At 39.1% G+C, this 23153-nt stretch overlaps 1 protein-coding gene across 1 annotated transcript in view; it reads left to right on the top strand.

Moving 5' to 3' along the window:
* Nucleotides 1-23153, top strand: part of HECW2 (HECT, C2 and WW domain containing E3 ubiquitin protein ligase 2) — a 104536-nt gene that overhangs the window by 56024 nt on the left and 25359 nt on the right. Inside the window, exons 12-19 of the mRNA XM_014879429.2 lie at nt 3014-3138; nt 3737-3922; nt 8257-8391; nt 11170-11272; nt 12287-12383; nt 15873-15956; nt 17725-17834; nt 21206-21326. Of these exons, the coding sequence (XP_014734915.2) occupies nt 3014-3138; nt 3737-3922; nt 8257-8391; nt 11170-11272; nt 12287-12383; nt 15873-15956; nt 17725-17834; nt 21206-21326 (961 nt within the window). The remainder of the gene's footprint in view (nt 1-3013; nt 3139-3736; nt 3923-8256; nt 8392-11169; nt 11273-12286; nt 12384-15872; nt 15957-17724; nt 17835-21205; nt 21327-23153) is intronic.

The following is a 23153-nucleotide window of genomic DNA, read 5'->3' as shown; positions in this document are numbered from 1 at the left end:
TCATGTATGGTTTAGTGAGAGTACATAAAGCAAACCCTAACTTCTTCCTCTGAAAGTCTGTGTGAAGATGAATCCATTTGTTTTGATTGCTGTCTAGTTTTGAAGGTTATGACTCAGCCTGCTCAATATGCTGAAGAGAAGATTGTGAGATTCAGAGCACTTTTCTGTCAGTACTAGACTGGTTTAGAGAGCAGGACATTTGCAGTGAAAAAATATAAAACTGTGTGGTCTAGCTTACAAATATTTTGACTTTGCTAATGCAGTTTGAAACAGTAGAATGTAGAACTAGAAAGTGCTTCAGGCAGTCATTGACTACATCTTTGTAAATAGATTGGATGAGCTGTTCCTCAGCCGTACTTGCCAAATGCTGTCTCATGAATTCTTATGTTCTCCACTTGAGGGACATTCTTTAATTTTTTAGACCATCTACTCATCATTCTTCATATAACATACTCTTAAATCTATTGTTTCCTAGTCTTTCCTTGTGACTTCTGGTTTTGACTCTCAAATTAGTTTTTTGGCCTACTCAGGATTGTCTTGAGTTGGTCTTCATCGTCTGAGGAATATTTCAGAAGATCAAATAAAGCTTTGACTCTGCTGTATGGAAGAGGCTGTGGTCCTTGTGCATTCCTGCAGGTGTTTTTTTTTATTTTTTTAATAGTTTGACACTAATAGTTTGATCTGCTAAAATAGGGTCCTGATCCTTGTGTGCAGAACTTTGGCACAAATGTCTGTTTTTATTTGGTCTTTGTGAGTTGATTATCCCTACCTGCACACAGATCTATGTACTTTACTGATCTGTCCCTATGGTTTTGAATCTTGTCCATCCTGCTGTCCAAGTACTGCAGAATGTCTAACTGGAGCAAGTTTTGTCTTCCCTATCCAGTCACTAGTTGAAATAATGAGTAGGACCAGACCCAGAAACATCTTAGTAAAACATCTTGGTGGACTCTTACAACATTTATTCCATTCCTTCTAAAAACTCCTTCAGACCTCTGAAAGAGCCATCAGTGTCTCAGGGTGTGCTCCACTGTATTTCCTGTTAGAGTGCATGTCACCTCACCTAAAGGCTTTGAAAACCTTTAATTTGCTCCACGATCTTTAACCTGCTCTCTGTCACCTCCATTTTTTTATTCTTCTGATAGTCTGGCCAGTGTTAACCTTTGGAATGAAGATAGAAAGAAAGACCTTTTTTTTGAATTCTGAACATCACTACTTTTTTTCTTTTCACTAAGCAGTTGTCTCCTTGGTCATCTTCCTACTAAAAATTTACTAACACAATTATAAAATTTGTTATCCATCCAGTCCCTTGCAGAGCTGTGTGGTGTTGTGTTCTTTGGTTTTGTCTCTACATGCTCTTAATATACTCTTATAAAAGTCCCCCCTAAATTAATCTGATATGCGAGCAGTGTCACCCTTTTTCGAATTTCAAGGTCATTATAGAACTTGAGATTTACCCAAGTGTTCCCTTTTATTTCTTGTAGTCTTCCCTGCTGTTGTAGTCGTTTCCTTTCCCATCTTTGTGCATGTGCAGCCAATGGTTTGTGCTGTGCACAAATCAGCTTTAAGCAAATTCAGGCCAAATCCTATCCAGCAAATTCAGCTGAATAAACTTTTAATTAACCAAATTCATAAGCCTCAAACTGCAATCAAAACCCATCAGGTGACCCATTCTCGTTTCCAGATTACCCAGACTATGACAGAGGGTTTACCTGCTGCATGTCACAGCACCTTCCAGGGTGTGAGAGTTGCTGGTGTACACCCAAGTTTTGTACCAGTACAGAGTTCAGTATAACTTCAGTGTGTGTCTGCAAGACACTCCCAGCCCAAATATTCAGGCACAGCTTCAGGAGCCTTTGTGCCACTCTGCCTTCGCCCCATTCATGACGTGCTCCATGTGATACAGCTTGAGGTCTATTGTTTAAGTAGTGTTTCCAAAAATCCTCTTGTTCATTTATTTTATCAATTACCCTCTCACTTCCTTGTTTACTATAATGTGTTTCTTTTCTCCATTCCCTTTTATCTGCAATATTTACCTACTCATACTTAGAATTTTAACTTTGTTGTTTTCCTCTTTTGTTATTTCTTCTTGATTTTCCCTCAGTTTAAAATCTCATTCACTGCCTTTCTCCTTGCTCTGCTTGTGTGTTATGGTCTTTTATATCTGTAATAGCTGTGGTCTACATGATTAATACTCATTTGATGGAGAAGTGTGCACATAGTGCAATGTTTAAAAAAGAGAGAAGATGAAATGTAGATGGCAGAACACATTTTAGTGTAATATCACTGAAGACCAAATCTGGACATGCAGTTTTTTGTTTACATCAAAAATATGCTTCCAAATATCTTCAAAGAGAATTAGGGACAACAGTTTTGACATTGTAGCAAACACTACTCAATATATTTTCACTTCCTTCCTGGTACTGAAGGAAAATCAGGGCACTTCTGTAGTTGCTAGGAGAAGACACAAAATGTTTATTGGAAGTTGAAACTTCAAAGGTACTTCCTTGGCAACCTGATTCTTACTTAAATAAGCTGCTTCAATACTGTACCAGGACTGGGGCTGTGGTAATGGCAGATTTATTGTTTGTTTTTTAAGAAGGAATGAAACATTTATTAGTGTACAATGATGTTTTTATCCATTAGTTAACATTTAAAAAACATCTTACCTGATACAGCTACAGTATAGCAGTGCAGACATGCCCAGGGGACTTTCTTGCATCTTATACACAGGCACAAGTTTGGTAACCCAAATAATAGAATGTGATGTTTTTTTAATGGTTGTTTACCAAAAGCCTCAAGTAAAGGTTACTAAACTAAAATTTATTATTTTCAGAAACTTCAGTGTTATGTTAGAAGAAATTCAGGCAGACTTACGTGGAGAATCCTCAGTAAATCTGAAATAGTTGTGTATTTAATGCTTTCTGTGCTGGTGTCATTCACATCAATGGTTGTTTGCAGGGATGTTTTGGTAATAACTGCTGGAAGTCTTTGTCATTTACTTTGCTCTTAGATTTTCGAAGAGAGAATGTGCTGCCTCACTCTACCTCCAGATCCAGACTTACTTTATTGCTTCAGTCTCCCCCTGTGAAATTCCTTATCAGCCCAGAGTTCTTTACAGTGCTGCATTCTAACCCTGTGAGTATGGTGGCTAGAGCTCAAAGGCTTTCATAAATACGTGCTTATAAATGCAGTTGTTTTGTGTACAAATATACTGCTCAGTGTTTGATGATAAGATATTGGTAGTACAAAGAGAGGCTCAATTCACTCATCATTACCCCTGAAATCATTGGGCTATCAGAGCCATCCTAGCTCTGCATGGTAGCAATTTTTATTTTCCACTTGATTCTTCATCTTTCTTGTGATACAAATTATTTGTTTACCAAGGCAATAGCTTTCTTACTGTGCTGCAATATTCTGGGAAATCCTGAGAAAGGCCTTGCTGCTTAATGACAATATTTGTTTCCCCCAGATTGCCTGGTTTATATCAAAGTATACTAGAGGTCACATGGAACAAAAAAACATCTTTATATACATCTTTTTTGCCTGTTCTTCAGTGCTTCTTTTTGCATAGGATCCCCCCAGTGCTTCTTTGTGTAATCGGATTTATAGTGCAAGGAGAAGCAATGGAATGAGTAACTTTTCTTGTGCAGGCACAGTGACAGTGAGCAGGGCTGTCCTTTGCGGTGAGAGCAGCTTTCTCTCTGACGAGCCTTTGCTGCTGCGTGTTTTCCAGAGTGCCTACCGCATGTTTACAAACAACACGTGTCTGAAGCACATGATCACCAAAGTCCGGCGGGACACCCACCACTTCGAGCGCTACCAGCACAACCGCGACCTGGTGGGATTCCTCAACATGTTTGCCAACAAACAGCTGGAGCTGCCCAGGGGCTGGGAGATGAAACACGACCATCAGGGCAAGGTAACTCTGCAGGGCTAACATGAACCTTGTGTTCGTCGGTTCCTGACATCAAATGGATGCGCTTGAGGTAAAACCGGTGGGCTGGGACGGCTCCGGGGAGGATCACTCTGGTGCTTGTGCATTGCTTAGAAGGAAAGGGATGGTACGGAGTAGGTTTCCTTAAGAGGTGTTAGAGATCTTAAATAGTTGCAAGTCTCACTGATTTTTTTTTTTTTTTAAACAGGTATCAATTTTCAATTTCCTAAAAAAATATTTTGATATCACTTTTATAGTTGTGATGCAAGTTTTAATGTAACTTTAAGCTAGTGTAGCCTCAGAATCTGGAACGTTATGTTTTTTGTAGAAAACAGGAGGGTTAAAAATAGACTGTGATTAGCATGTGGAGAAGTGATAAATCTTATCAGTTCATTGGGATTACTGGCATATTTAGCTTCTTGGTTCTTATATTTATCACTCTCTGGTTAGCTGTGAGAGTCCGTATAAATAATGATCTTGATGCTTGGAAAGATTAGACAGTTCTAAACAGAAGGCTAAAAGTGCTTGAAGGTTGTTTTCTAGATTTTTTAACTCTGAAAAGCACTTTATTTTTTCTTTAGACACACAGTTAGGAATGTGCAGTTCTACTAACATTGTTCTTTGCCTCACTCACTGTTTTCTGTTTTAAGTCATTCTTGTTCTGTTCAGTTCTTCAGAGGCCAGTTTTCTCCTAAGAATAGAGCAATTTTCAATTTTCTTTAATATGTGCTCCATAGAGAGAATTAGGCCTTCGGATTTCTAAGGTGGCATTTGGTAACAGCAGTGCTACCACATTATTAATCAAGAGGAGGAAGCACTGAATAAATTCCTACTGGGATTTCCTCACTTTAAATTAGTCTTAGTATTGCTAATTTTCATCATGTTGAATTGTCTGTGTCACAAGTGCACTTATGGCCAGTGGAGAAAAGCCTATTCAGCACTCAGGAGAAACCATGGCCAGTACAGGGCAAGACCAGTGCTTGGGGAGAGCAAACTGAAACTAGACCTGCCTTTAATAAAGCATAAGCATAAAGAGAAACAAGTAGAACCTAGCCATAGCACAATATATAATTATGTTTCCTTTCCTTAACTGCTCTTCCCTGCTGAGAAGAGGTGTTCCTTTATTTTTGCAAGTGTATCCCAGTGAGAGCCTGGTGCTCTTGCTCAGGGGGCACAGCGATGGTTCTGGTTCAGTAGTGGTGTTTTCACTCCCCCATGGCACTGTGGTGCTGCTTGCCTGTCCTCTTTGTGGGCTGTCTTCCAAGGTCAGCTGGGGTCTGCCCACCTCTGAACTCCCTCCCGAGCTGCACAGCAAAACCCAGCTGCCCACTCCTCTGTGTATCCCCTACAGGAGATAATATCATGCAGTCCTCCCTGAAAGGTCTGGTGTGACTGCAGTGTAGTTTCTGATGGGCATTACAGATGATCCTTCATCAGTCACTGACCACAGGGAGGCAGAAAGCCATTGGAAAATGTGGTAGCAGGAAGTATTATATAGTCTTAATAGGCCCCTGAGCTGAACTTTGAGATTCTGCCTTGCTGTGTCCCTGTGCATACACACAGATAAGTGCATTTGGGCAGTGTGTGTAAGCACGTGTCCATATTTTCAAGCCAGATGCAAGTCTTTGTTCTTTTTAATTAGATCTCTGTAAGATGTGCAAATACATAGGAAGTTATTAGAGGAGATTTTTGATTTTTCTCTCTCCAGTTCAAGAAATCATAGTAATTGATTATTGAAGTCTTCAATAGGGAGAAAAGGTATTTTAGCAAGCATCATAGATTTTAACTGGAGGAATAATTAGGGCAACTATTCATTTTTAACGGGCTAAATATAGCTCTGGCACTACCTATTTTATGTCAGTCTCTTCAAGCATTGCAGATTTATGGATAATAGCTAGGCAGAAGTTATGAGAGGAATTTTTTTGAAAGGAGATTGTGAACCACACTGTATTTTGAGCTGTGTGCCAGTGTCCAGATTAGCCCAAAGCACTGAAGCTTCAATGGTTATCTTTAAAGCTTCGGAGTGCCAATTTATGCTTTGTTTTAAAGTAGGCAGGCAACTACGAGCTGGCCTGCAGCTATACATATTTAATAAGAGATGGCTGTCTTTATGTCTAAACTGAGTTATTATTTAAACAGAATGCTATGGAACACTGTAAGCAACACTGGAGTGCTGCATTAACTCAGAACTGAGTGATGCAGCTCTAGGTGGTACTACCTCCTATATTGAATCAGGATTTTTTAAATAATCGATTTACAATATGTGTTGACTTAATGAAATCAACCTGTGTTTTGCTGAAAGTGCTTTACATCTTATTAAATGTACAAAGAGTAGACAAAATAGATAGAAGGACTTAAAAAAACTCCAAACCAACCACTTGCTAGTAATTAGCAATGAGGAGCAAAATTTTCGGAGAGACTGGCTGTGTTCCAGCAGTCTCTTGCAGTCACCTGCCAGGCCCCAAATTTAAATTTCATGATGGTTTTCATTTTTCATTCTTTCTCACTGGTTTTGTATTCTCTAATCTGTATACTGCACTGTGGAGTGACATCATTATTTGTCAAGGTAAACAAGTCCTGCATCAGGCTCAGATGTAGCAATTAAAATTTCATTTCTTGAATACACTTTATAGTATTTGAACTGTGGAACAGTTTTACTTGTGTATCTGTGGTTATATCAGAAGGTCTGAGCAGGGTTCTTACTGCTCAGGTGATGGGATTCCTTCCTTGTAGGCACAAGCTACAGGTACAGGTGATTGCTGTTGGGGCTGTGGGAGGCTTGGTGCTCCTTTCTGGAGCACTTTTACGGTTCTGCAACTGTGGTGTCTCTCCATATGCTTCTTCCTGGGGAAGTGGAAGTATGAAGATTTTCTCCCACCACAGTCCATAATGACATTTAGTTGCTGTATAGCATGACACACTGGTTTGTCTACCTACCTTCATAATAGACAGAATAATTGCATTTTCTCTGGCCTGGTTTTCCCAAGCAGTCTGAAACAATGATTCCATGAATACTAGAAGCTGATGTTGCTGCCAGGAGAGTGGTTCTGTTCTCCTTTTCCCTTATCCCTGGTGAGCTGACTGAGGTTAGAGGAGCCTGCAGGGAGAGGGACAAAAAGAGAGTAATTTTAGCCTGGACCAGCTCCCCTGGTGGGTTCACTGCATGGCTGCACAAACACTTGGGCCAGCACAAGGCAGGAAGGGCACACAGGGGATGAAACAAGTGGTCAGGAGGGGGAAAGATGAGAATGTTTCTTTTGCTGACACCACAGGAATAAATTGTTTGTGGAACTGTGGTCAAAGTACCTCACTGGTAGCCAAACACAGAAATGGCTCCCGCAGTCCCTGACCACCTCTGGGCTGGTCCAGATTCTTTGATTCCTCGAACCAGATGTCACTTTCCTGTAATTCTCCTGCTCAAAACAGAGATCTTTTTTTGCCACTTCCACATGTTTCCAGTATTGTAACAGAAAACACCGAGTATGTTGAAATAGAACAGTGCTGGTTTCCAAGTGCAACACTGGTGCTGCAAAAAGTTTAAATTTCAGGGCTTAGGAACCTTTTTGGTTTAAATTGGGTAGAATTGTAGGAGGTTTTAATTTTCCAGGATACACGTTCCTGTGACCTTGTTTTCAGCAAATGGTTGACTGGCCAATATGTAGTTGTTCTCATCAATTGCCTGATTTACATTTTGTTATTGCCATCATCTTTGTGTTCTTGGCTGACCTTTCTTTTTGGTTTTCAGAGGGTTTTTTTTTTAGTTGTTGTTTGGGGTGGTGCTTGAGGGTTTTCTTTGCATTTTGTTTTAGGTTTTAGAAAAAAAGGTCAGTGAGCTTAGAATAGTTGTAGGAATACAGCAAAAATGCCTGTTGGTCTGTAATCATAGTTCATCACTGGATGCAAGCATACACTTGACATATATACAGCCGATTGTGTTCATAATTATAAGGTAAATACTTCACAAAAGGTAATGGGTTTGCCACTTAATGACACCTTTTTAGATGCTTATAAGGGAATGAAAAGGAGAATACACCAGGATTACTTATATTAAATATTCAAGCCTTCTCTTCTTGACAGTCCTAATAAACTTCTGATGCTTGTCAGATGAGAATTGTAAAGGACTTTATAGATATGAGTAAAGTAAGGCATTAAACAACTCATCCCTTCAGTGGGATGGATGCAGAAGGGAAACACAAGCCGTCCTAACAGATTTCCCACAGCCCCACCTAGAAATGAAACCTAGATCCCCAATGGGCATTGAGCCCAGACACAATTAATGAAAAGGTGTTGGTGATGAACTCTCGGCTGTCCCTCTGCAGGCTTTCTTTGTGGACCACAACTCGCGCACCACGACGTTCATCGACCCGCGGCTGCCCCTGCAGAGCAGCCGGCCCACCAGCGCGCTGGTCCATCGGCAGCACTTGACTCGGCAGCGCAGCCACAGCGCTGGGGAGGTGAGTGGGGTCTGCTCCTCCTCCTCGGGAGCACCACCTGCTTAGCACCATCCTCTTTCACATCATTCCATGTGGGGAGGAGCGTGATTCTTCTGGAACAGTGCAGCAGTCTTCTGTAAGGATTTATTATTTTTTTCTGCTAGGCGTTGTTGGTTCTAATATGTATGAATTCAGAGGAAAAATATCAAACATGAGCTTTTCTTATTTTGAATTCGCAGTAACCCTACTTAACCACAGGAGAGCATCTGATCACAGATTACTGATTCCTGTATCCAGTATTTCACTGACAAAATGTGTATTGTCTAACATGGTGTCTGCCCAGTGTGTTCATCCATAACTGTGCAAAATAAGAGGGGGGAAAAGATGGCATGTGTGACTATAAATCTAGTTCTGCAACTTTCCCATGGAGTCATACCATATATAACTTTATCAGACTGTTACATGCCTTTGAATATGTATTTCATCTCTACTTTCTGATCAGAAATACATGGAAAACACTATTTTGTTATTATGTTGTTCACTGGCTGTCCCCAAATTGTTGTTGCACTTCCTTATACTTGTAACCTTGTATATATGCAGTGACTTGGACTTCAGTTGCACTTTATTAAAAAACCTCTATACTGTTGGCTGTAGGTTGTCTTTTCAGGAAAGGGCTATTCCATGACAGGAATTCAAGATAATACAATTCAGAACAGCAAGAGAAATTCTCTGATTCATCCTTTCCCTAGCTCAGTCTTGTGGCAGATGAAGGTCTGCCAGACCTCTGTTTCAGTGCAAACATCAATCTTGTCTGCCACTTCCCTAACAGGGCTTCTGCTGAGCTGCAGCAAGTGCCACAGAGCTGGCTGCATATCTTGTCACATCCTGTGTGAACATGGTTTAGTCAGCCCCCCTCCAGTGTCAGATATATTTTGCAAATAGTTTTAAATAGCATTCTCCATCATTTTAGTGATGTGTATAAGACAAGAAGTGCCTTCATGTAGCTATTTAGATCTTGAATAAGGTAAAGCAAGTATTTCTATTGTGATTAATTTGTAGCTGAGAAGAAATACATTTTTTTCTTGACTTTACCCAATATGCATCCAAATTCTCTTTATTTAAGCAGCATCCAATAGCTCTTCATTTAAAACAGGTGTTTGTGCCAGCCATGCTGCTGAAGTTATCAATGCTGCAAAATAAGTATAGTTTATCCAACAAGAAATGATCATATATATTGCATATACATAGTGCTGCTTACCTGTCAAAATTTCCCACTCCATCTAGATACATGAAATTCCTTAAGCCATGTTTCTAAATGCAATTTTAGAGGTGTTTCCTTGATATTGTTGTAATTGTAACTTAAATTGAGGTATAATTCCTGATTGGAATCTCAAACATAGCAATTCAATACAGTATTGCCATTCTAGGATAATGATGCAGTGGTGTTCTTTTTGCATATGTATGAGCCTGAACACTGGTTTTTCCTCTGCACTTTAGGGCTTATGTATTGCATATTGCATATTTGCATTTTTTCCCTGTTTTTAAGCTATTGCATAAAAGGAACTGCACACTATTGCAAAGAATGAGTACTTACTGAAAAAAAAAATCAAAATACTTTTCTTTGGCTTTACCTTGCCATGAACTTTGACGTTTTGAAGCCACTGACCCAGTTTTTACAGAGAGATGCTCTAAGGAAAACATGAACCAGTGTAAGGAATGCCTTTTTAGCTAAAGCTGAAGTGTAGTGTGAAGCTGGAGCTAATAATAATGGCATTCTTTTTCCAGCACATTGCCTAACAGGAAATAATTCTTCATTTTTCTGAAAGAATATTATGAGAGAGCAAAAAGGTCTTGGGAGATATCTTGGGACTTTTGCTGCTTTGTGATTTCAGAGATTGGATTTAAAAGAGCAACCTTTTATAATTACTTGATCTTTTGTAGTTAGATGTTTTAGAGATCTTTGAAGCTTGGGAGAGCAGTTCAAATGCTAACCATTACATGTAGGCAGATAAATGGAGAAGTAAACAAAGAGGTCCAGCAGGATGAAAAAGAGGTTGATCAAATGTTTTATAGAGATAAAATACTGAATGCCGAGAAATGTCTGAAACATGATGCAGTAAACTGCAGCAGTTGCCCTGACATAACAAATGCCTCTAAGAGCAATTTTATATTGTGGTTCTACCCTAAAAATTGTTCACATGCATTTTTTTTAAACCCAGGAGGTAAATAAAAGCAAAACAGAACAGTGTTTCTGAATTATTCTAGGAGCCATGCTTTTACCAATTTTGGACTTGTTTGCTTTGCCTGAATGTGAACTCAGTTCTTTATTCTCATTTGAAGCTTCAGCCACAAACTTTTTTCCACTTCAAATTTAGGGAAACTCTATTCATGCATAGAGGTGATAGAGGTGCTAATGAAGGAGCAGAATTTGGTTTCCAGAATGTTTCTTATAAAGATGTCCATGAATTATGAAAGACAAAATTAAATTACAAAATTAAAAAAGGTATCCCAGTTTTAATTTTTTGGTCTCTTTCCAGAACGGGACTGTTTAGAAATAGCAGTAGATTTTGCATAAGTCTTAATTCTTCCTATTAATGGGCCCAGTATGCTAAATAATGTTTTGCTGGTAGCTGTCCTAACAGCACAGCTGCTTCCTGCTGCAGTGGTTACTGGGGATAGTGATCGAGCAAAGCCTTGGTGTACGTGCTTGGTTTTAAGCTGTATAGATTCTCCCTTGTCTGTAGCTGAGTGCATGTGCTGGCACAGAGACCCTCACTGTGGTTACTTGCACGTTTTCAGGTCGGAGAGGACTCCCGTCATTCAGGACCCCCAGTTTTGCCAAGACCATCCAGCACATTTAACACAGTCAGCAGAGCTCAGTACCAGGATGTGGTTCCAGTGGGTACGTCAGCATCCACCCTGTCCGAGGAGTTCTCTGTCACTGAGGGGCGATGGCAGTGTGCACTGCTGTGGTTTCCAGGCACTTGGGATGGGTAGAAGTCACCATTTGTTAGGATCCTTCTGTCCATCAGCATTTCCCACTGTTCAGTTGGAACCTTCAGAGCTGGAAGTGTGCAGAACCAAGTAACTGCTGATGTATTTTACCTCCCTAGCTCACATACTCTGTGTGCTCACAGGATGAACTGAAGCCAGGTAGTCAGATTGTGGCCTAATTGGACTCCATGTATTCTCAGTGATTTTTAACTTCTTTTTTTTTCACAACTTCTGAGCATCTATTTTGGCAGGATTACAGAAAGTGTTAATCAGCTTGGAATTAGTCATTAGCTTAACTTCTGTTCTCAGTTACATACACACAGAGTTACTACTGTGCCACCACGTACAGAATTTAGCTTATTAAATCTAACAGCTGTCACATTGTGCTAAATCAAGATAAATTAATCTGATTAACTGTAACTGGTTCTTTGCACTGTGGCATGTTTACTTGAAAACCTCTGCCCATTTAAATCCTCCCCCTTGCCATGGACATGGTCTGCATGCTTAGCAGGCTCAGCCATTAATGAGGATTTGATAGGAGTGTTTCCAATGGCTGCTTAATGCTTGAGAATAGATTACAGTGCAGTCAAAACCAAGGTCCCTGCAATTCTAACATTAAATATTCTGGTTTGATCTTAGCTAAGAGTGTGAGTGCTAAAATATAATAGAAATTGCTAACAGAATTATAGCTGTTAGCAGTGGAAAGGATATGTCACAATGAGATTTGGTTTGTAATTAAGAAGTGTGTTCCTTAAAAGACAATAGAATTGGTAGCCTTGCATACAATAATATTAACCCAATACTTCTAAACTTAAAACTGTGAAGGTGAAGCATGTCATTATTGTTGAAGACTCAGAAGGAATGGCATCCTTTGTTTTGGGATCTCCTTGTTTCAGCACGATATTTTTGTTGATGTTTTCAGCTTACAATGACAAGATAGTTGCATTTTTGCGGCAGCCCAATATCTTTGAAATTCTACAAGAGCGTCAACCAGATCTTACCAGGAATCATTCACTCAGGTAAGAACATTAGTGAAGTTTGCTATGCCCATTTCAGTAAAAAATGCTAATGACAGTTACCTACTTTCATTAATTAACAGTGGAACATGTAGACTTCTGGTGCATTCAAACATATTCATAAAGCTAAGGGAAACAGTTGTTTACTGTATTTCTGTGTAACAGCCTGTAACAAAGTTGGGGAGAACAGAGGTAATGTTTTATTATCAAATAAAGGTACCTACAAGAAAATGTAGGGAACAACTGGCATAAGAGATTTGCTGATGTCTTCCTAATGTGCCAAGACAGCTGGATGGCACAGCAAATGTGCCCATTCATTTGGGTATGTGTACAGCTGGGAGCATGAGGCAGAATGGCATTTGGGTTTGTCCTTGTCTTAGTAAAGCACATTTACAGAAAGGCTGTCCTGACCTCTTGACATCTGGAGGTAATCTTACATCAATCAGAATTTTTGATGTCTCCAGAATGTACAAAATGGAATATCTACAGATTTTTGCACAGTGCAACAAGATCTGAGGAAGGATGACCTTTGTTCTGTGGTTGTTCTAACTCCCTCATATGTTTAGACTTGGAAATGGAATCACTGGCAGTTTGGATCGTAATGACCAGAGCTGAAATGAATGTATCTGTTCTTCCTTGGGCACTAAATTTAAAAGATGCTGGTTTTGATTGTTGGCAGTCTTTCCTGTGCAGTTTTGTGTTCCAGAGGCCTACCCACACTGGCTGGCATGGCAGCCAGCACTGGTACTCATTTTTTTTGTGTTCTGTGTTACTTATTGATCCCTTTTCCTCTGTGTCCTGCAAGTTCCCAAAATTCAACAAGCTGCCCTGTTCTGCAATTTCCCTATGTGTAGTATAAGAAATTTTGTTATGTGACTTCTACGTTAAAGACGTGGTTTGCCTTCTAAAGAAATCCTGCCTGCCAAGCCTGAAACAACATACTAGCAGAATACAAGGTCTCTAGAAAATACAGCAGTAATCTACAGTTTTCAGCATTTCAAAACAGTTGTACCATATCACTAGAGGCAAGTTTGTCCCACCAGGCTTGGTTTGAAATCTGCTGGGCAGTAGTATACAAACAGTTTCTGGTTGCTCGTGGTTTTATTGCTTCATATTCTTTTTCCCAGGTTGCTTGATTTCCTTCAGGCTGATAGCAGTCGGTGTAATTGTCTTCATGTGCGTTGTGTGGGTTTTTTTTAACAAATTAGAGCTCAAATTGCTCACGAGGCTTGTTGGTATTCCCCAATTCTGCTTCTACTAGAACCTCGCTTCCTGATTACAGATTCATAATTTCCCATAAACTGAGACTTTCTCAAGAAAAGAAGAGTTTCAGATTAAAAATGGAAGATCAGAGGATATGATACTGTTTTCTGTACCTCCTCATTTGCCTGAGATTATATATCCTACTGTACATTTACTTTGGGGAGACTGAAGATACATGCCTTAAGTAACTTGCTTCAGCAGAATAATTGGGGATTTTAATGAACATAGTTTTATTTTCCATTGAATGGGGTTGGTCAGAAAAGCCCTTCTGTTAAGCTGAATGGTTCCGTTCTAATTTTAGTATTTGAAGTTAATATCCTTCTAAAGCTGATACTTCAGTAACATTTTCATTTTTATAAAGATCCCAGTTCTATTTTTCCTACTTAGTCTTTTAAGACCCAGATTTAGCACATTATTGGAACCTATGTCTATTTGAGACATTGTGAGACTAATCAACTCCATGGACATTGCTGTAACACTTGATAAATTAAGACCTAAATGAAATGCTTCGGTATGAATTCTTTGTGTAATTTTTTTTGTATTATGATTAGTCCAACTGCCAGTAATCTCTTCCTTTGAGGACCTCAGTGCAGTTAAAGTGGAATGATAATGATATTAAGTAATATTATTATTAATAATATTGTAATTATTACATAGGTGAGGAGGAAAATCAGTATTTGGCCAGTGGAAGAGGACAAAGATAATTTGAAAAGATCTCTGACATTTTCTGTCTGAAATAATTTTTCATTCCCTTAAAGAAAGAAGAGATAAGAAGTTGAGAGTCTATTAAAATATAAAATGAAAGTGTGCTACATGTAGAAAATTGCTGTTGAAGAGGTTTCACAGTGGAGTGAGAACATTATACTTACATATCTTTGTTAGGCACGTTGCCAAGATTAAATCTTCCAAGCTACTGCAGGTAAAACTGAGAGGCTGCTAAATAATGCAAAAGGCTTCAGGCAAAGGCACCTGTTATACATTAAATATAATTTATATCTTAACGGAAGGTAAAAGGCATATATATTAAAAAAATATCACTGAAATCACAACTCTCACTGGTAACCCGAGGAAGTCATAGATTGCATTGATTTGGAAGGCTGCATATATTAGTTAACCCAGAAAATGTCTTCTAGTTTCTGGTGTGGCTGCCAACCAAATGCTAAGATAAGTTTTGTAATCCACCATTTATTTCCCTCAGTCTTGCCATTTGGACATCGATGTGGCTTCTGGAAATGTCCAGATGTCCCTGCCCTGCCAATTGCATGGAGTGTTTTTGACCTTCTTGTCACTGTTGGTAACAGGACATGTGGGAGACAGACCTCTGAGCTGAGCCAATGCTGCTGTTCTTATACAGAGGTCTTTACTTTTCTGTTTGTTTGGGGGTTTTCTCCTTTAGATTTGGGACAGGTTTTACCACGTGGGTTTGGTTCTTGTTTTCTTTTCCTCCAGAAGTGTAAAGCCAAATTAGAATTTTCTCTACTGAACTATCATACTGATAAAGAAGAAAAATGAAGGATGTACTCATATTTCAGAATGCAGGGAAAGCCTCTGCAGAGAAAAAGAATAGGAATCCAAGGAATTATATTCAATACAGATCCTAAAATTGTGTGTGTTACCATGCTCAGAACTTAGGATGCATAGACTCCACAAGAGTGACCAGATTGAGTCTAGGAGAAAGGATGTGTGCTTAAATGAAATAGAGGGGGGAAATAATATAGTGTTTTACTGGAAGATAGCTTAAATGCAGTGTGGTATGAAAATGCTGGCTTTAAAATCACAAGTGTGCATTGTAATGTATGTAATGTATGGCTTGTACAGGGATTCAGAAGAGACTCTTTAAAGAGTTCACTTTTGCAGTTGGGCAGTAGAAATGTCCTCTTACAAGTTTCAGCCTCATACTTTGAATTCAGACTTGGACTTGTGCATGAATTTGAGGGATTTTCTTTTTCTTTTTCTTTTTTTTTTTTTTACTGTTTGGGTGACTGTACTGCCTGCCAAGAGCATGAGCATTGAAGAATGAGGGCAACGGGAGCATCCTTCCTCAGAGCAAATTATCTTTTTGGTTGTAATGTTTTATTGCTCACGTGGACTTGCTGTGACAGGGAAAAAAAGTAGGGAAAAGCATAACCCAGAGGTTTCTATATACTCTGTACTTTTCCTTATTGCTGTGATACACATTGATGCCTTATTTGCAACAAGCATTTTGAAAGGCTTTTTTTGCTTACACAGGGAGAAGATCCAGTTCATCCGGACAGAGGGAACACCTGGGCTGGTGCGCTTGTCCAGCGATGCAGACCTTGTCATGTTACTCAGGTAGGCACTGCTGCTGCCCGTGCCCGTGTGGGACATGCTGTGGCAGCTGCTGAGGAGCTTTCAGGGAGCAGTGTGTGCTGGTGGTGTCACCCCATCATTTCCCCTTCTTCACTTCTTGCAGCTGGGAGAGCTACAGCTCCAGGCTCAGGTTTTATTTTCCTCGTGTTGTTGAAGGTCACACTTTTCACAGGGTGATGGAATATGAAAGGCAAGTGCAAGAGCGCTGTGCTTTTGATTTATATGGGTTTGCCCAGACCAACTTTAATTGTCCTGTTGCATCCAGCCCTGATGCTTAGAAAGGTGGTACAGCTCAGACCTTTATTCAACAATGTGCCTTGTGCTACTTTCAGAATGCATCTGTTTAGTTCTGTGCTTTGGGAAGTGCCTCTTTGTAAAGGCACATGCTTGAGAGGTGTTGTTATTACTTAATGTCTCACTTGCCTCTTCACTTTGCTCTCAAGCATTGTCCCTTTTAGTATAGGCAATATTCTTACTGACTTCAGGAATTGGGAAGCTGATTGTTTTACTAGTTTTCATTTAAGCTATTAACTCTACAAATCAGGCAATTTTTTTGCTGAATTTAAACCCTTTTATCTTGATTCTATGCTCTCATCTGCTTTAAAAGTGCATCAAGAAATTCACGGGTGCCTTTAAAATTGAATCTAGTGAAATACAATTTACATTAATAGTTATATTTTGAGGCCAGGTTGAATAATGATAATCCTTTCTGGTCCCTAAATCTCCAGATTATTACAGCTATTTTTAAAAAATGACGTTTTAAATCTATGTTTGGGCCTTTTTGACATGTAAATATTGTTTTTTTAAAAACTTTCAAGATTTCTATGTGTAGCTTGGAGGAAAGCATCACATGGACATAAAAAAAACCTGTCAGAAAGGACCCATTAAAAAAACATCCACATTAAAAAGTCTAGATATTTGTTTGGTGAACAGATTTAGTAAGAAATGTCTTTTATTTGAACATTGTTCTCATTGCATTGGATAGTATAAGATTGGCTTGCAGTTCTTTCTATAGCTCAATTTTTGAAAATAATTTTTACATATTATCGCAGCAGTTTGTTTGTGTCATGTTTCATATTCAAAATACCTGTTGATACCAGATCCATTCATATTCTGTCCCTTTTTGGATTTGCTTGTGTCAAACTTGGGAAAAGACTGAAATTTTTTCATATCTATATATGCATACGTAAACACACACACACAGATGCAGTGATTAGGCTGCAAAACGTTTGGATTTTTTTCACCTAAAAAGTTGTGTATCAATAATAGATAAAGCATGAAGTAACTCAGCTTGAACAGGCAAGGTGTGATACCTGTTATAATTTAAGTACCAGGAGTGTTATTGAATGTAAAATGTTATGCTAACAAGCTTACCAGTCAATACACTTAAAAAGTTCAGATGTGGTTCTTAATCCTGGAGGCTTAGAATGTTTCTGAATAAGGTTATTGACCCCTTTGTAATGAGAACATTAAAAAAAAAAAAAGAGGAAGGCTCATGAATTTTCAAGGCTGATTAACTATATTTTAACCTTGAGAACAAATACCCAAACAGCAGTTAATGCTTTCCAGTACTTTCAAAATCTGCTTCAGAAAATGGCAATAAAATGTTTTGTAGCACTCTAAGTGTGCACAGTGGAAATAGGTGACTACCAAAGAAAGCAGGTTGATCACTAGAGATTTATCCCTAGAAAGTGAAACCTGCCATTTATTTAAATAAACGTGTTCTTTCTTCTTTGCTCCTTTTTGCCAGCTTGTTTGAGGAGGAAATAATGTCATATGTGCCGCCACATGCCTTACTTCATCCCAGTTATTGCCAGTCCCCGAGAGGTTCGCCTGTGTCCTCGCCTCAGAACTCTCCAGGTAAGCTGCTCCAGGCAAAGCTTCTGCAGGGGCTCCATGAAACCCCTTCTCATCCTTGATAACACAAAAATCTAGAACTATTTTTGAGCAAAGTCAACAAGTACAATTGCATTTGACTGTCAGACCTGAACCTTTGCCTTGGGCTCACAAGATGCTTTGCTGGGTGTATGACAACTTCAGGAGCTGTGATTTTGTTCTGACTTGTAAAAAAACATGCAGACTTGTTTCTTACTGTTGTGAAACAACTAAATCACTGCTCATGCCAGCATCCTGATGCCTGGAGAATTAAAAGCATGGATCTAATAACTGTACATTAAAATGGCAATGTAATGGGGCTGTGGGGCAACGAGGGACAATTTTATACTGCAGCTGTCTGAATATTCATGTCACAATGGAATGAAGCTGATATTTGAGATTCTAACTAAATTGGAGATCAGAACTAAATTATTGCAAGTTTGACAAGTTCTGTTTGAAGGCCATGTTGATAGATGTTGCTATGCTTAGTTTCCTCAAGATAATAGATAAACAATTCGGAAGTGGCTTATCACAAATTTGATAACAAAAGTATAGATAAAGAGAGAACATTTGGATGTAAGCAACTCTAGATAGTTCCAGACAACAAAAATTTTTTATCAGAAAAAGAGCTGTGATTTTCATGGGCATTTCCCAGTCCACAATAATAAAAAGCTTTGCCTTTTCATGGAACCAGATTAAATGCATTCATAAACATGTGGTAGCTTTTCTTGCTGTTGGACAAAGGACCTCTGTAAAATCTCTCTGAAGAAACTATCTGAAGACCTTTATGATCTTATAGCATTCTGCAGAACAGTGAAATACAATATTCACATTTATTAGTACTTTCAGTGTGTGTAAGGTTTAGATATAACTGTTTCTCTGTATTGAATAGAAGGGAATAATCTGCATGTATGCATCTTACTTCCAACTGCAAACATGGCAGTCTTTTACAAACAAAACCAGTTTTGGCTTCCAGAGTTAAGATTTCTTAATCACTGGTACCTGCACCAAAGCATGCTGGGTATGGCTTCATTCCAACAAAGTAATTTCAAAATACATTCAGTCTTTAACGTGTGATATTCTTATTTACTCACAGTAGCAGCAGATAGTAGAGAATGAACAGTAATGTTTTTTTTCTCCCTAAGACTGTAATCTCTCTTCTGGCTCATAGAAAAATATAGAGAGGCCATTGAATCTCTCTGTCAGTCTGCAAGCATGCACGTTTGTGTTGGTGCACAAATGACTTTTTTGATGAGAAATTGTAAATAGCCCATGTTTCTGTGGAGGCTCTGTGTTTTCTCATCAACTAAGCTGGCTGTGCTGCACTGCATGAGGTGGGGTGTTAAGGATCCATTGTTCAGATCAGTCACAATTATTTGTACTTTCTCCTCTGGGAAAGATGAATAGTCATGAAGCTACTCTTTATATCTGCTTTAGAATATAACCTCTTTGAAAATCGAGTGTGATTATCACATCTCTGGTAGTTTTTAGCTCTTCCATTAACATCTTTTGTTCCCAAGGCGGAAGTAATAACTATAATTGCCCAGGAATTTCTTGGCATCTGCATCTGATTTGCAGTGAGGACTTGTCATGAGCTGACAGAACATTATGATGCTGATTTCTGAACCATGAAGCAATGTGTTATCAGATTCATGTTTTGTGGTACCCTTCAAAAAAAAAAATCCAGCTTCTTTCAGGGGTTAACATGAAAGTATATTTTTGTTGCCTTTTTCTGATGACTGCATTTTTGTACATATGACCCAAAGCAAAACAAACGAGGGGGAAAAGGCCAATAGTTAAAAGGCTGTTTACAGTTTCTGTAAGTTTTCAGGCGATTTCAGCTGAGTGTGCCTTTAGAAACTCTTGGTGCTCTCAGTGAAAGAGGAAAACCACTATAGATGAATCCATGACCATGATCTGTTTTTCCAGAGTGGTCCTTCACGTTCCTTTTGGAGCCCTGCAGATTCCATGATTTTTACTATTCCTCCCACACTTCACTTCAAGCCTGGAACAAGTGCCAAGTGTCTTTCTGGTCAGACAGGTCTGTTAAAGACCTGTTAAATGGCGCTCAGTGTTGTCAGTGAGCTGTCTCTGATCCCTGCAGAGATAGACTCTGCAGCTCCTTGCAGCGCCCACTTCCGCAGGATGTGCTGTCGCCTTTTCTGTCAGACCCATGGGCTTTGTGGCCGCCCTCCTTCCCCTGTCTGTGCCCGCAGGCTGAACGGATGCAGCTCCTCTCTTCTATTACCTGAAACCTTACGTTCCCATGCCTTCCCCCACGGTACCAATCAAGGTTTCTGTATTGGCTTAGCGTCGTGCAGGAAGCCAAAAATAAACTTGCATGAGGAACTGAGTTAAAAGACAGAACTCTGCATAAAAGTCCTGCTAAGCTGTTCATTTATGCTTTCAGTGCATTAGAGGTGACCAGTAGTTCTACATAAGTAGTTGGCAGCTTACGTGTACTTTAGGGCATGAAAAATTGTAAACATCCTCCAGATTTTTTATGTTGGATGTCTACACAGCCATGCAAGGAAGGAGTTTAACTGCCTCTTTGGTACCCTGCTTCACAATCAAATCAGTGGAAATAATTTATCCAGGGAGGCATTTAAAATCCTAATGATGGCCATTTTCAGAATAGATCAGACTAAACACCTAATGCAGTTGAAGGATATGCCTTTTTTTTTGTGTACAGATCTCATCTCTCCTTGCTTTTAAGAAACTGATCCTTAAAAACACTTTTTCAAAATTAAATTCACTTACATGACCATCATGTATGTTTCTGCAGCCACAGATTAGAAGTTCCATAAACTTAAATTTGGTAGTTTTCCCATTTTTCCTATATTTTTCTTCCTTCTTACTTCCCTGCAGAAAAACTTCTATTAAGGAATTTTCAAATATTTTCGTCCTTCTTCCTGGTGTAGTCAACAGGGGTAATGCAGAGTCCAGACTGTTTATGCTTCATTTCTGAGTTGTTGTTTTCCTGATAATATTGAAACCAGAACAGAACATTTATCGTATGAACTATTATAAAGGTTAGACATAAAGTGTAGTTGAAAAAGAAAAAGGAAAGTCTTTCTAGTTGCTTGTGCTGTTTTTTTTAATCCATCTTTTGCATTGACCTGGATTTGCTCTTTTAAGATTTACTTTTGAAAGATGATACTATTGGAAGTGAGCAACCAGAAAGTCTTGGATGCAGAGCAGATTTGAAGATATGCAGCTTTTACTCTTTATAAAGGTGACTAAACCAAACACATACCATGCATACCTTTTGCTATTAAGGAGTCTTTCCAGTAGCAGATGGGACATCCATCAGTTCATGTCACTGCAGCTCATTCTTTGCTCCTTGCTCCCTGCAGGTACTCAGCGTGCCAATGCCCGAGCTCCAGCTCCCTACAAAAGAGATTTTGAAGCCAAGCTGAGGAACTTCTACAGGAAGTTGGAGACTAAAGGATATGGACAAGGCCCAGGGAAATTGAAGTACGTTGAAGCAACTCATGAAACTGGATTTCTTTTTCGGCAGCTTGCCTTGCCTCGCACATCTGCAGGCTTCTTCCCATTAGAAGGAATGCAGAAGTTACGGTTACCCAGGCATTTCTGGGAATACAAAACCTGTAATAAAAGACTTAATGCCAGCATGTGATTCATAGCAGAGAATACAGCAAGTTCTGAGCACCTCTGTGCTTCCTCCAACTGTGTTTTTGTACAGACAGTATTACCAATACGGTGCCAAAAAGAGCTTTGGGAAGAGGCCTGCAGAACAGGAGGCATCTGAATTCTTCCATTATAGCAACTGCTATGATATAAACAGTTATATTTTCTCATATCTTTTTCCACTAAAAAAAAATTAGCTAGGACTATCTTTTGTACATCATTGCCTGTCCTGATAGCATAGTCCTCTTTAGTAAAAGAGGATTCATACATTAAATGTTATTAAATTTTAAGGATTGCCTTTAAAAACTGCTAATATTTTTATTTTAGCACTGAATGCTAGAGTGCTTGGAGTGAGGTCTTCCCTCCTTCATTTATCTGCTAATCATGTGATTACATACTGTTATATATAAGGATTATCCTCACAAGATACTTCCAAAATTTTGTAAATTTCCAAGTCTTGTGCCAGTTATCAGACTCATAGCCATGAGGCACTAGAACATGATTTAATAATTTCCTCTATTATAAAAGGGGGTTTTCTGTTTGGTTTTTTTTTTTTTTTTTTTTTTTTTTATTTCCTTCAGCCAGTCACTTCTCTTATTCTTCAGAAATCTGTGCAAAGCTTTATTCATGCGAGCTTGTTACAAGTTTTGCAAAACCGAAATGGGATTAAAATGGTATTGTTTATACATGTCTTAAGAGGCAAAGGTTGAGCAGTGTCTGCCTAGAATATAATGAAATCATAAACAGTTAAAACCTTATCTATGAAAGCTTTGTCCTGAGTGCTTGGGCAAATAACTGCTCCCTATAATATTTGTTCCATTTCTTACACCTGTTTTTCCATGTCCTTTCTTCCCTGACCTATTTGCCATCACGCTGCAGATTTTTAGGCTGTAGTTTGACATGTGAATGGAACTTTTCTCTGGGTTGCTTTCCCAGGCTAACAGTGCTGATTCAAGCAATCAATGCTGTAGATTCAAAGCAGGGCTCAGCACAACTCCACTGCTGCCCGGGTCCTCTTGTTGCCCAGGTCCCCGCTCAGTTCCTGGGCTCTCTCCTCGCATAATGGCTCAGTGCAGTCACTGAGCCCTGCAGGGGCTTTGCAGGAGGCTGGGCTGGGTTCAGCTGCCTTCCTGCAGGCAGCAGCAGCTGCCGTCTCATGGGCACACACAGTATTTGGATATAAAGCTAGTGAAGTTCCAGGAAACTAATTAAACACAATTTCTTTTGGCAGATGATAAAATGTTTAAGTAAGGAGGATTCTTTCACCTCTTGCTTTAGATCTTTATAACACTTCCTCATTTTCACAATTTTTCTTTCAGAAGGTACATTGCGGTTTCACATGTGATGCTTCAATGAGGTTTTGTACAAATAATTGCCATTCCTTCTAGACTTTTTGTACCATCACACACTCAAGGATAATGCAGGGATGTGTGTTTCTGGGTTTACCCTACTGTGATTTGCCATGGTTTTATCTTTTTCTGTGTGAAGAGATTGATTTTTACAGGAAACATTAGATTCCTGCTCACAGTAAAACTCACTTAGGGGCCTAGCTTTACAAAAGGATTTCAGACTTAATGAAAATGCCACCTTCAGGACCTTTCCCCTTAAGACTTTAATTTTATGAAGAACCAAGGTAAACAAACAAAACTACTC

This window comes from Sturnus vulgaris, chromosome 7 (assembly GCF_052056855.1).
Source record: "Sturnus vulgaris isolate bStuVul1 chromosome 7, bStuVul1.hap1, whole genome shotgun sequence".
Classification (NCBI taxonomy): Eukaryota; Metazoa; Chordata; class Aves; order Passeriformes; family Sturnidae; genus Sturnus; species Sturnus vulgaris.
The sequence above is the reverse complement of the archived record's forward strand: the minus strand, read 5'-3'. Positions and strand labels throughout refer to the sequence as shown.